The sequence below is a fragment of the Notechis scutatus genome, chromosome 1 (assembly GCF_049901735.1).
Source record: "Notechis scutatus isolate UNSWTSFEM ecotype Mainland chromosome 1, rNotScu1.2, whole genome shotgun sequence".
Lineage (NCBI taxonomy): Eukaryota > Metazoa > Chordata > Lepidosauria > Squamata > Elapidae > Notechis > Notechis scutatus.
This window is the reverse complement of record NC_142009.1, coordinates 217,486,561-217,501,757: the sequence shown is the minus strand read 5'-3', so window position 1 is coordinate 217,501,757 and position 15,197 is coordinate 217,486,561. Positions and strand designations below refer to the sequence as shown.

Sequence of the window (15,197 nt, the reverse complement as noted above, 5' to 3'; positions counted from 1 at the left end):
TTTTTCATGTTTGTGAACTTTGTGAGAACATTTTATGGTATTGCAAAAAAGAAGCTGGAGAACAAGGTTGAAAGGGGAGGAAGTTAGCCTGGCCTTGGAAGTTTGATGTCTCACCAATTACTTGTTTTAGTTAACAAAGCTTAATAAAAAGTGATTCTGCAATATGTATATCCATTTGAATAGCTAGATTCAGTTATGAACTTTTTAAAAGCTAATGATAAAAACTATAAAAAATTGCTATCTAAAAACCAGAAAATTATTATTTCAGAATCTTAACACTCCATACAGAAGAACAGTGGGCATTAGTTTACACATATTTTTAATGGATATTTTAAAAGATTCAGATAATATCTGTAAGAACTTTTATTGGTTAAAATAGCAAACCATGGTTAAATATAAATTATAGGTTCTGTTTTTTTTTTGTTGTTGTTGCTACCATTGCTTTATCTTACTGATGTTTCTATTAATGTTTTCCTTTAAGTAATTTTTACATTCTATATATGTTTATGAATGGTGGGTTAACATAGAAACAAACAGAATATATGTACACTTGAATTGTTTAAATACCCTTTGCAAGTGTGATTTTTCAATAAGGTTTTTAAAAAGGCAGTAGATTCTCCATAACGTGTGTTAATATTAAGGCCCAGCCAGTGAAGTGAAAATTCACTCCAATACTTGCAGTGATTTCTCTGAGAAAGATTCAGGTTGTACTTCCTATTCTACACACAGATATGTTGTTTTCTTAATCCCAATAGGAAATACATTTCAGGAACTAACTTTTATCCTATCCAAGAAAATATCACAAAATAGAACCAGATACGGTTCTTCTATCATCTCAACATTCCTGTTTTCTCTACCTTGGAAAATGAGGTCAATTTTTAAAAACTTTGCTTTCAAGTCTTTTTCACAAGCTATTTTCTTTCTTGGATTCCTGAATGTTTATGTGGGAAATGGATGCAACTGAAGAGCCTGGAAACTAAAAAGTAGCTAGTAGTTCATCTGTTGTAGCAAAAATATTAGAATTAAAACTTGAACTTTGTCTACACTTTCCTAATTTTTTCTCTCATTCTCTCTTGGAAATGAGCATGACTTTTGATCAGTGGTATTTTATTTCTCTTTCATTGGAGGGCAATAAATTTTTGAAAATTACTTTTTCCCCTTGTAACTGAATCCTCTTTTTTTTAGCAAGTAAGAAAAAATTGTACATCAAAAAATGTATTGATAAAACAGAACAAAAAATGGATAGATGTCCAGAATGATACAGGAAAAACACAAACAACAAAACCATCAATATACAAATCAAAATCACACACAAAATTTAAAACTATTAGCTAGTTCTGTGTCCCCATGTCAGTATAATCATATGTAAATAATTCAACCATTTGTCAGACATATGTTGGGAATAGCAGCCAGAATATAAAATTTTATATGTTCAGACTTCTTTTTTTGAAGATTCCAATCTTAAAATACAAAGAGTTGATTTACATTCACTTCTCAGTAAGGTTTTTATTATCACAGTGACATTTTCAATAGAAATCTTAGATTTTGTTAGTAAAACCTCTCCTTTAAATATTCTGATGAAAGAATCACATGGCATACAAACCAGTTAAAATGGAATATTGTAGACTTGCGAAGAATGTAAGATGATCATATGGTTATATTTCCTAACAGTTACTAAATGTTAACATTAGGTACATTTTTCATCTATTTCCTACAGACTAATCTTATGGTATTCTACATTTAACTGATAACAATGCTGGCAATAATTAAATTATTACACCAAATATCTTATGTCTCTTGCAAAGAAAATAATGCTCCACATGGTGGAGTTGTACCAACTATATAAACTGCATAATAATAATAATAATAATAATAATAATAATAATAATAATAATAATAATGATATTATTATTATTATTATTATTATTATCATTATTATTATTATTATTATTATTATTATTATTATTATTATTATTATTATTATTATTATTATTATTATTATTATTTAATCATGTGTCATCCTGGAGTGAGAGAAGACAGATATTCATATCCCAGGTGAGTCACAAACTCAGTGGGAGATTTTGAGAAATCCTTTCAGCACCAGGTTAATCAGAATAATTATCCATCACACCATTTTTATAGGCACAAAACACACCTTTGCGTATTATGAGTCTAAGTAACTAATAAAGTTCTATTGCCTCTGTTAGTAATTTTATTCCAAATGTTAATGTTCTCTAGCAAAGAGATGGAAAACTATTCCTTCCCAGCGAGATTCAAATTGAGTCTGCTCTTATGTCAGTCAGAGAAAACTGGCTGAACAGATTCTGCAGAGGAACTAATCTAGGTTGAAATATGTAGAAACATTCTCCACAAGAACTGTCCATATTGTGAAGGAATCTTCCACGTCTTCGCTCGCTAATTTTGTCACAGGTATGAATAGCATCCTAAAGAAAGATGAATTAAACTCCTTCAAGTGTGACAGCTTAAACTGCCAAGACACCCAAGGCAGCATATGAAGTGTATTTGTCTTGCTGTAATGACACTGAACATATTTGTCAGCAATAACTACCTGAAGAGTGCACAGGCATTAGAAGAGAGATGTAAATGCACTTGTAGATGCATCAATTTATGTGTTTATTTATGGATTGATATGCATGCCTTCATATCTAAAATGTATCATTTGATCAGCTGATAACATATACATGTTAGGAATACATAATACATAATACTAGAAGAATAGCTTGGGTGCACAGTTTCAGGTAACTTCACAGAATTAAATCTAATTCTCTGCGACCCAGCCCAACAGAAGGGATGTGTTAGAACTGCTGCTTCAGTACTAAAACACCTTACCAGTGATACTGAAAAAAAAAATGACCAGTCTTTCTTTTTCATTAATAACCTCACACCGTTCTTCAGTATATCACCCATATCCTTTGCTCACTCGAGGTAGCCCCAGATTTTTAAAAGTTAATATTCCAAGTTTCAAATTTAATGTCTTTCATGTTTCTGTTTTTTTAAAAATAAGCTCATTGCCTTTGTTTTAATACTGAGGTAGTGCTAGAACTCATACAGTTAAGGGAGCTAATACCATATTCTTTATCAAAGACATTGGAACTGGATCAAATCTTGAAGGGCTTGGATTTAATGAAGAAAGCCTGCTGAAAAAGAAACTGAAACATTGGTGACATGGGAGGAATAATGAACTGGGAAGATGGAGGATGGTTCAACTGGTAGGTTGTGACTGACTTTAGGAGGTGGTGCTTATCTCAGTTTCTTAAGGTAAAGAGCCATTGTTGTCCAGAGACATTTTCCTGGCCATGTAGCCAGCGTATTATGCCACAGCACAGAGCGTATGGTGAAACATGGAATGCTACTACTTTCCTGCATACTAATATGTGGTACCTATTTTTCTACTTATATTTGCATGCTTTCAAATTGATAGGTTGGGAGCAGCTGAGACAAGTGATGGGAGCTCATTCTGTTTACGGCATTCAGGCCTTGAACTTCAACAGTCTAAGGTTCAGAAACTTAACTACTGAGCCACTAAATCCCTCTAGTTATGAGTAAATCAATATAAATGAATCAAATGCAGTTGTGGGTTAAACTCAACATAACCACAATGCCTCTTAACTATATATCTTGTACACCTTGCCAAGATCAAAATACCTTTTTGTGTTGGGGTAATAATTGTTTAATTTGGGATGGGACTACTGCCCTAATGGAGTCCATTAGCCTTTTCCCTTGTCATTATTTTTCCCATGGAAAATGTCCCTATCTTGGATGATGTTGGTTCCAAATAGTATAGAAAATAATTCTGCAGCCAAGCACAATGGAGAAGCCAGTTTGCTGTAGGAGCCCCAATGTTAGCATCTCACATAGCACAGCTTGAAACATAGTTTTTTTTTTAGAGTGCTAAATTTAATGGTCTGTTTTTACATGGCAGCTCATTTATTTGCATGAAACCATTTGGAAGTACCAATGGTATAATGGCCAAATTATCCAGTGTTAACAAGCCAGTTGTAATATGTAAATTGTCCCACCCTATGACTATCCCATGGATCTGGAACAGCCTTTAAAACCACCTTTTCCTCCTCCAAATTCTTCACCCACTAAAAACGCTGCCTTTAAGTAGGTGAGATTGGAAATTCTGATCCAGAGTGGTGATGGAGAACACAATCAAGTATTGTATTTATTCCAGAGTAGTATCTCATCTTAAATGTGCAAAATTAGACAAACTTTTAATAACTATTGCAAAGACACTGGGATATGCTCACGTGACATGAAAAAAAGGCCACTTGGTAACAAGATCAGATATTACATCAGGAAAACAGAGATGACTAATTTTTATTTTTTAATGTTCTGATTAATGTCCACAAGAGGCAGATTTAGTTCAGAGGCAGTGTTCTAATGCAATCTACTGGAAAGGTTCAAATTCCCAATATTCTACCAACTCTATGGCTTTGCTATAATAAATATTTAGTGGCCTTCCATAGTTTTTTGTAGACTGCCTTTCTCAGGTTTAAGGTCTAAAAGCATGTTGGATCAAGATGTAATGTAGTGGAAATTCATAATCTGGTGAAAGGAACAGTTCCGTCCTTCTGGGAACTCGAGACACAAACATTCTGAAGTACCTTGAGCAATTTGCAATCTCTATTCTGGCTCCTTCACAGTCACGTCCACCACACCGGGGCTGAGGGTTGTTACACGACCGTGATCTGCACATGCAGGAACCTGTACTATCTCCATCTGAATGTTCACATGGTTGCCATGGAGACCAGGTCCCCAACTGTCCATGCACCATCAGATTTTTCACCTAATTTAAAAAAAAAGAAAAATAAGTATGATGAGTCTACACAGTGCATAAGCTGCTACAATGCAGTAAAGCCAGGAAGCCTTGAATCTTTCTTCTGACTCTTCTGACAATACCACGCTTCAGTGCATTCTTGGCTCACGCAAACAATCAAATATAACCAGAAAACAAATCAAGAACATCCATTACTCTTCACAATGTACAATACATCCAGTCAATGCATCTTATACAAACTGAAAATAGAACCAAAGTGAACTTTCTAACATTGTAGTTTATGGCTTATTAAAGAAACTGTGCAAGTTTTGATAGGAAATTCTGAACTTGAATTGTCAAAGTTACAAATATAGTGACAACAATCTTCATTTTTAAAACATATTTACAGCTTGAGTCTTTTATGTCCGCTATATCAAATTGACCATTGCTTCTATGACTCCCAAAATGCATCCCTGTGGGATATTGCTTTCATCTTTCACCAGTACAAAGAAAAACAGGGAAATCCTCCATGGGCTCCTTTCTCTTTTATCCATTTATCTTCTCACTACATACAACAATGATTTCCCCAGAAAGCACAGATGGTGATTAGGACAAACAGTTTGTTGCACTCCTTATCAAATTCACCCTGTAACCAGTCTATCTTTTTCTTCTTTACAGACTTTTGGTGTAAGGAAAAAAAAGAGAAAGCGGCAATAAAGAAATACAGGTTACAAAGGAAAACCATACGGTCTAGACGAGACTCCTCATTGAAAAAAGTGGTGAATTCAGGGAGAATATTTGTACAAGAAAAGTCATGTCTGGAAGTCATAACTGCAGCAAAGAGATGCCTTACAGCAAAAATAACTACTTTTCTTGCAAAGAAGAGGGACATTACCCTACAGCAGCTGCTACTGATTTTTTATGAAGGCCAGACAAATACTCTCCCTACCTCATAAAAGCACTTTTGCAGGCAAATAGTTACAAAACAAGGTTTGCAAATCATAACTTGTTCTCTCCTATTTCCCACTTCTTCACTTGGCCATGGCCAAGCTCTCCCCTGGCACTTCCTTTGAGACTCCATCTTGCATCTAAAAACTACAAGATATAAGATGGAAGTAATTTAGATCTGTCATTATGTTCGTTACACTGAAGTTAGAAGGACCTTAAACATCTGTTCCAAAGCTTTGTTTTTCATCACACTGTAATTCAGCAGCCTGCAAACAATAAGCAAGGAGAAGACTGCACAGTCTTCCCTGCTGTATTCTAGCTACTGTTCAGCTGAACTCCTTGGCTTAGAAATATTACATATTTGTGCAGGATGGAAAGAGTTGTGTAAAGTTAACAAGTACACATTTTTTTCAACTTATGCAGCTCAAGAAGGTGGACCATTCCTGACTTACATTAGCCAAGGTGGCACTGGCCCTATAGCGGACAGGAGGAAATGAATATCTCTGTAAGTGAGGGATCTGTTGTACAATCTTCATTGTAAAAGTCTTCTGGGAATTTAGAATATGTTATTAAATGTATGCATGAGTCACTCATGCCTTAGTCACTTCCTGCTTGGAACACTGCAACATGCTGTACATGGGATTACCCTTGAAGACAATGTGGAAGATGTACCTGGTCCAGCATGCAGTACCATATAGTTCACCCAAAGTACACCAATTGACAGGGAAAGTTACTATATATGCACAAGGAGCAAACCCTACATTCACTAAGACTGATGATGTCAGGTAATGAAACAGGTAATGAAACAGTTACAAGCAAACAACAGAGAGCACCAAGGACTCCACAGAGGCAAGGTTCCAGTTATAGGACAGAAATAAGGAACAGAAACACAGATTATTTATTTGAAACCAAGAAATTTCAGGATTAATTTAGACAAAAATTTAGCTTGAGGTCTGTGTATCTTCAAAAGAATATTTTTTTTCCCTACAGTTTTGGTCTTCAAAAAAGAAATCTTTTTGTATTCCACCATCAACTAAGACAGAGAGGGCACCACTTTTGGTGGACAGAACCAGATTTATAGAGAGGGCCAGAATCATCGTTGAGAAGACATTTATGCAACTGGGAAGGACATATCAGGACACACATTAGGAGGTGGGTTTTCTGTTTCTTCCTTGGTTTTGGTAAAGGAAGCTTGAGCATTTTCTTTGTTATAGATTAGACAGCATTCAAATATTTCTCCCCCTTCCTTCAGGAATACTACATTTTGTCATTGTTGAGTTGCCTAATAATAAAAAGGGAATTTTATCATAGTGAATCAGTCTAGGAAAGAAAAAAAACTGTGCACGTCCTCAATAAAACCTTAAAATCTTAACGTTCTCAATCTGAAGGCAAGCATTTCACAACAGAAAATATATCCAAGATAACCACAATTACAATGCATCATTCTTGGAATATTCATTGCAATACCCACCCCATTCCTTTCAACCCGTTTATATCAATTTTTAATACAATGATGCACCATGGGATTTTCCAGTACACAAGGTATTAGTATAATTTATGAGGCATGCTTGCCTAACACACATAGTAAAAAACATACACTAGGTAGTAGATTCCAAAAGAGCAATTCTTTTTTAATACACGCAATATGGTTTTAGGATCAGAGAATTGCATCTAATATGCAGTGTGATCCTAGAAAGAAAACTTAGATAAGAAAACTGAAGGTCTTCAACTAACCACAGAACATTGACCCAACCTTAGAAACACACACACACAAAAAAAAAACAACAACCAGCAGTTTCCTGATTGTAGCAGGCTTCTTTCCTTCATTCTTTTAGGGAATATCCAGTCCAATATCCCCAAAATGTCTGAAGTCATCTTCAGTAATTTTCCTGAGGATTCAAATTAGGATTGGCTCTGTAAACTCAAGGGAGACTGTATTGTTGCTTTAGCAAAGAGTTGGAATTTAACTGTAATAAATGAATAGCAAGTCCCAACTTGAAAGATTATCTATTGTTAGCTTAAAGATGTTTTGAAATCTGTACTGATGGGTATATGTGCTAGCTGGGAGTCTTTTGTCTCCCTTTACTAGCCTCTAGTCATGTATTCTGAATATAGCTCCAATCACATCTTAGCAAAATGGATAGCTGTATAGCAAAGTGGGGAATTAGATTACTGCATCATGCAAGTTTCTCTTTCTTCTGACCACTCTTCCTTACAGCAGTGTTAAGTAATTTCCCACCTGCTGATGGTTAAAGAGATAGCCACATACTGTGCACGTCAGTACTGTTCAATTAAGTCTTAATCCACTTTGAAATAATCCATGATGACTGCCCGTTGATGTGTTAATGGCTGCTCAAGGTGCCTTTGCAATTGCTGCCCTGGGTATGGAATGCAGAGGAGAAGCAAGAGGAGTTACATTAAGGGATCTCTAATTGGATCTTGTATTGCTGAATTCCTCCTTCCCGTGATTACCTCTTATGCAGTTTCCCCCAACCTTTCTGCTGGAAGAACTGCTGCAGCTTTCTCATTCCTTCTCCACGTGGCAAATGAGAAGAGTAAGACAGCACCTGCAATTCTATTTGGCACTCACGGGGTGGCAATGCGCTGATTGATTAGGCCTTAGGAATGGGAACATCCCAGAGTCATGTTTCCAACTCATACCTTGTCTCTGTGGCATTGGAAACACAGTTTTTGTACTGTCCTGGGCAGGGTCCACAACTCCTGGTCTGGGCTGCAGCCCATTTGGAACCGGGCCACAGAAGTGGTGGGCGAGAGCGACATATGTGCAAAGCTGCCTTTGTCAAAGTAGTATGCGCATGCAAAACCAACCCCTCTCCCTCCCTCACTGCTGGTCCACCAAGCAGAAAGGTTGGGGAACCACTGCTCTATATCTTCAGGCAATTGTAAATTTGGACTAGTGGTTAGGAGACTATTAGTTCTAGACCCACTTTGGGATGAAACATTGACTGGGTGATTTTGGGCCAAGCCCTCTCTCCTTCTCAGCCCAACTCCTGTCATGGAGTTTTTGTGGGAAAAATAGGAAGAGGAAGGAGTATTATCACCATCTTGAATTATTTATAAACAATAAGAAAGGCAGGATAAATATCATATAAATAAGAACAAAATAAATTCACAACTGTGCTTCAAGCCCAGGGGCTTCATGCCCCTTTCGCTAGTATGATGAAAGCAACATCATGGTGCAAACTCTGCCCTTTTAGGGCTGCAATATCATGATGGACGTAGAAAATGGATGGGTCATGATGTTGCGTGCACTTAAGCCATAAAAGTGGCTGGTTTTTAGTTGCACATATTGTCTGTACCCAGCCAGTCACTATCCATTGTGGCAAAGCAGAATCACTTGGACCAACCTTTTGAATATGCATCTTCGACATCCCTGTTTCTAAGACATAAGGGAGCTGTTATTGGTTGTGTCTTAAAATCCAAACATTACTCTTCCTATCCCTTGTGTCGTTTCTAAAACCCAAATGACTTGCAACAGGCTATTTTCGGCGATCATGGAAGACTGATTAAGAAAGGAGAGGGCTTCCCACCAGACTAGAGCAGACATTGTGTTTCAGGGAAAGGATTAATACCTCACACACCTAGCAACAGACAGAGGCATTAAGCTGTGACAAGATAACAACACCTGGCAGTCAATAAACATTATATCCCAAGAACAGCAGGGGAAGGCTATAAGCAGACAATACTTTAAATCCATACAGAAAAATGGAGCAAGAAGGAATGACTAATGCTATATGGAGAGTGGGAGAGGGGTGGAAAGGAGTGACCAAGGTTATTACAGACAGGAAAAATCCCAGACTGCAACTTTAAATCCAAGCTGCACAAAATACCCCTCTGCAATTTAGCTATCACTGACCCCTGCATAATGGGAATGCAAAAACAGTAACAATAGTAATTCATTACATCTGTGTTATTAAATATATGCCTACATGCATTACCCTTTATTGGGAGGGGCTGATTCTGAATGGAGGGCTACCTCTGCAATCTACAGCTTGGCCTGGGTATGCCAACGCTGAGAAAAGGTGGAATCTGCTCTGCAACTTCTGTGTGATGAGAATGGATTCTTCCACATAAAAGAAACAAGGAAGAAACTGACGTGTCTATACTAGTTATTTCCTCTCAAAGACTGCCTTTCTCTCTCTAATATGCATCCACCTTCTCCATGAGACAAATTCAAGGGAGTCGCTGACAAATTCCTGATCACAGTTGGTGGAGCCATTGTTCAGAGCAGAGGTGGTAATTCAGCAGGTTCTGGAGAACTGGTACTGGAAATTTTGAATAGTTCGGAGGACCGGTAGCTGAAATTTTGACTAGTTTAGAATACAACCTTTGACTGGCCCCACCCCCATCTATTCTATGCCTCCTTCCCCTGGAGTGGGGAGGGAATGGAGATTTTACAGTATCCTTCCCCTGCCACGGCCACCAAGCCACGCTCACAGAACCGGTAGTAAAAAAAATTGAATCTCACCACTGGTTCAGAGGCCCCATGCAAATCATACCACTTTAATGCCACTCTGCCGTTTCAGCACTTTGTTGGAAACCAATTATCAGTCCAAATGATCGAGCTATCTTACAAAATGTCTAATAAATTAAGAAGCCTTAGGGTTTTTCCCCTCCTGAAGGAGACCAAAAGACCACAATAAATTATACTAGAGGCCCCTGAGCCAGAGATACCCCCATGAAAACCTTGGATGAGAACTCAAGAGCCTCCTATCCCACACCAATTTCCAGAAATTCATTTGCTATCGACTAAAAAAAAAAAAAAGATTAAATGCACCAAAAGTAATTGTATGAACAACACTGAATTCACTTCTGTAATTTGAATCAAATTTAAACAGGTAGCTATTTTTTAGGTTTGAGGAAAAGGTTATGCAAACCTCAGTAGCAAGGTTTGCCATTATGCCTGGGTCTCCACACGATAAACAAACGGCATGCATTTAGGTTTTTCCCCATCAATGCTCATGCAGATGAACAGAAAATATTAGAATTCTAATGGTCAGCTAACCCACATGTCACGGACACAACAATGCTGCAGCAATTTCATGAAGACTGGTTCAAAGCAAAATGGGTCATCCATTTTTATATTTCTGATTTTAGGTTTTTACTTACAGGGCACTCGGTAATATTTTGACTCCAGAGGCTCATATTGGAGCTGTCCTCAATGGTTGTGCATCGCTTTTGCTTTTTATCCCAGCCACAATACGGATCCCTTGAGCCCAAGCACTCTCTGATAGGGAAAGAGAAAGAGATTGGTGTTCTTTCATTGATCGGAAGTTCTAAAACAAGTTATTCACACATACACACTTTCTTATGCAACAGCTGTCGAGTGTGCCGAATTGCAGCAACCGAAACAAATTTATTTTAGAACAAAGTTTCACCTGCAAGGAAGGTTTTCAAATTAGCAGGCTAATGAAAGCCACTATATTTCTCCCCAATAAAAACAAACAAAAACCCCTATGGTTTTCACTATTATTTCAAACCCAAAGGACAATAAAGTGCTGCTTTTGCCAATTTAATCAAAGAATATCTTGCTGTAAATAACAATATGCGGAATCCAATTTCTTACAAAATAAATATATTTTGGAAAAACAACCTATAAAGGTTAGATGAACATAAGGAGCAGGAATAAACCAATAGAAAATTATCAGGTTTTTTTAAAAAAGAAAATACAATAGTAGCCTTTATAATGTAACATTATATAAGCAGTAGATAATTAATCTCTTTTAAATTTAAAAAGAAATGTTATTTAATGATCTATCCATTTATGTAACTATTGGAATCCATTTTTAGCCATCTTTATTAAAGAAAATAACTGGTTAAAACTTTCAAAATTTGGTAAAAGTCATAGGTTGAACTAGATCTTATTTAGGTGAGCGATGCCAGTACACTTTCAGCCTGGAATCAATCCCTTCTGACTATCGTTAATATGTTGTAGAAAGTTTTAAATTGAATCCAGATCCTGAGAGAAAGAAGACTTTTCATCTACCTTAACTGCAATAAATTTGAAGCTGGTACTTAGAGCCACTTGTAAATATATCGCTGGCTAATTAAGTTGGTGCTTTCTTTACCCATTTATATAAGTAACCTATAGTAGTCAAAGCAAATCACCTTAGAGCAGAAACAGAACTACACAGTAAACAGAGTGGCTTAAAAAAAGGGTGGGTGGGTGGGTTCTGTTGTATCCCTATCATTTAACAAGCAGATCTGGAAGGGATTTAACAAATATTCATCGATGAAAAAGACTCAGGTTCTTCCTGTTTTTAGTTCTATTGGGGGTAGAAATAATCTTCCTTGTTCTGTTCTTCCTCAAGTACTTGTGAAGAAGACAACAAAAATAAACCACAAACTGAGATTCCTTTATTCTTAAGGATAAAGATCTTCCAAATTTCTGAAAAGTGACTTAATTTTCACACTTACAGATCAGATTATTATTATTATTACTATTATTGTTGTTGTTGTTTTGTTAATAATGACAATGACAATGACGATGATGACAACAGTGGAGTGGAGTGGAATGGAATAGGATAGGATAGAATAGAATAGAATAGAATAGAATAGAATAGAATAGAATAGAATAGATTGGAATAGGTTTATTGGCAGAGTATGATTGGAAGGAATTTGACTTCGGTGCATAAACTCTCAGCGTATATACAAACAACAATACACAGGGAATTTAAAAGTTCTGTTTCTAAGTGTTCCTTTTGTTTTCTTTTTTCTTTTTCTTTTTGCTTGACCTGTAATAATTCAGTCAGCACATCCAGCTCTAATCCATATACCCCAAAAGATTTTGCCATTAACCATTAATATTGTGGAATGGAGTAGGGGAAGAATAATCAAGATATAACTTGGAAAATAAAATGAAAAATAGGAATTTTTCCAAGTGCTGACATTGGTATGATAAGTTAAACATTCACATACACTCCCATGCATATTCAGGAATATTTGAAAACCCACGAGTTGGTACTAAAATGACACAGTTTGTCTCGAACAGCATAGTGCAAACCACACCATACCCATCAATGCCAATTATTACCACTGATACTATTAATAGCAATATTAATTAACGCCACCTCTTACCAAAAGCGGAACATTGAAAGCAATGTTCCCTTCAAGTTGCCAGATTAAGGATTTTCTTTTATGAGTCTTCAATTTGTTCTTCCTATTCAAAAGGGATTCCTAACTTCGTAATTTAGGCACAATCTCTTGAAGTTTCAAATAAAGAGCAAAAAGAAGCAATACTCTACTCTTGCCCTTGAGAATCTCTACGGCAAAACAACAAAAACACAGTAATGGAAGAAGTAAGGAGAAATAGTCCTTCTGTGGCAGCTCAGTTCAATCCTACTTCTCAAGGATAAATAATGATGTAGGAAAAACTCTGAGGTTCTCAACACAAGGACTCTGAAACAAATGTGCGTAGGGGTTTTTTTTGGAGCGGGAGGTAAACTAATATGGCAAGCTAGGTCAGCCCATATTTTTCTAATCCACAGTACAGAATAAATTAGAACAGAATTTAGAGGGAAAGTACTGTAGTTGCCTGGAGTTACTGATCAGACAGATCAGACAAAGAGAAGTATAACCAGGCCTTGAAGCAAGAAGTAACCTAGTTGTTCCAGGACAGTTACTTGGCTCCTCAAGGTAAGGGAAGGAAAAATTAGCAGAGAAGTGAATGAATTTCACTCAAAAATCCCAGCCATCATAGAGAAAAATCTATCCATGTGGTTGCAAAAAATCACTACAAAATTTAATGGCACATATTGCAGTAGTTTTATATAATCCATTAAGCAGACACACCCATTGAGCATCCAAGGGATGGCAATACATTTTTTTTAAAAAAATTAGTTGGTAGTAATTAAAAAATAGGAAAGAGAACAGAGCACGTCTGAGTAATTTCAAATCTCAGAGCAAAATCAAGGATTCCCAAGCATAACATTTCGTATTACTTATTTCTCCTTGGAAGCTGCAAAGGAAAGGAGATCGGAATAACTCTTTATAGTTTTTTTTAATGGGGTCAGCAACTGTATCTTAAAAAATATAATTGTGTTAATGTGGAGAAGCAAATTAAACTTGGCTGAGTGGTAAAGCATAAATATAGCACAAAGATGTCTGAAAATCATGGTTAGAATGTCAGTTTCTAATTTATCATTTAAAAACCCATACTTAAAAAAAAACAGAAGATACACTTAAACAAGCATAATAGAAGAGGCATCCCTTTCACACAGAAAGAACATTGCAGACATAATAAAATAAAATATTTCTTTGAAAATAAAATTAAAGTGCTTTTAAGTGAATTGATTTATTCATTGTGGGCAGTGTTGCAATCAGTGAAAATGTTATAAAACAATGAATCTAGGCAACTCAGTCTCACCCCCTAAGAACAGATAAAATATCAAGACTTTATTTATTTATTTAAAAGATTTGTATGGCTACCTGTCTTAGAGCAAGGTGGCCCATTATCCCACCCCCTCCTCAAAAAATAAAACCCCATAAAAGAAAGATGCAAATACCTCAGCCATCCTCCTGGACTGTTCCCAACAGCCAAGCTCAAATACCCTAATTCTAACCCAGCACCCTGGGGAACACCCAATTCTTTATGACATTTGAAAAGGCTAAAAGAATGGGGGTGCATTGGATTGCTAGGGGAAGGGTCTTCCACAGAGCTATGGAAAAGACACACTTCCTAAGCCACCTAGATGGCAAGATTTAAGGGAAGGCACCTAGAGCATTCCCACTCTGATCTGGTGGGTGAGCAGATATCCTCAGGGAGAAGCAGTCCTGGCCCCATGCCATGTAGGGATTTAAAGGGGATAATCAACACTTTGATTTGCACCTGAACAGAAGCTGGGATCCAGTGCAAGCCAATAATCTAAAATTAAATCACTACTCAGCATTGGAAATAATGGTTTTGGGGACATCTCAGTATTCTAGCAACCACTAACTTTATGCAAGCTGTAGTGAGCTCTTGTGTATATCAATTATCTTTAGTTGGGGCTCATAAAAACTGATAGGGCTCCATGCTCCTTATTGCGCAGTGGTGGTGCAGTGGTTAGAGTGCCGTACTGCAAGCTACTTCTGTTGCAGTCAGTTACCTGCAATTTGGCAGATCGAATATCACCAGGCTCAAGGTTGATTCAGCCTTCCATCCTTCTACATTGGATAAAATGAGGACCCAAATTGTTGGGGACAATATGCTGACTCTGTAAACCGCTAAGAGAAGGCTGTAAAGCACTATAAAGTGGTATATAAGTCTAAGTGCTATTGCTATTTAAAACTCCCCAGGAAGTAATATAGCTTTGTTCCCCTAAAGCAATTTAGAAATGCATTTTTATACAGGAAATCACAAGATGTGCACACATGTGCGATAATTTCTAATTGGTCTCCATAAGATTTTACAGAATGAGAATAAGATATAACTTCTTAGATTTGGTGTCTACATTGCTGCTATTTG

The 15,197-nt window shown here is 36.7% G+C and overlaps 1 protein-coding gene across 5 annotated transcripts in view; it reads right to left on the bottom strand.

Moving 5' to 3' along the window:
* SEMA5B (semaphorin 5B) overlaps window positions 1-15,197 on the bottom strand; it is a 487,556-nt gene that overhangs the window by 34,935 nt on the left and 437,424 nt on the right. For all 5 annotated transcript variants that reach the window (XM_087950222.1, XM_087950223.1, XM_087950221.1 and 2 more), the window contains 2 exons: window positions 10,862-10,979; window positions 4,632-4,813 (listed from right to left, as the gene is read on the bottom strand). In XM_087950222.1, the coding sequence (XP_087806348.1) occupies window positions 4,632-4,813; window positions 10,862-10,979 (300 nt within the window). The remainder of the gene's footprint in view (window positions 1-4,631; window positions 4,814-10,861; window positions 10,980-15,197) is intronic.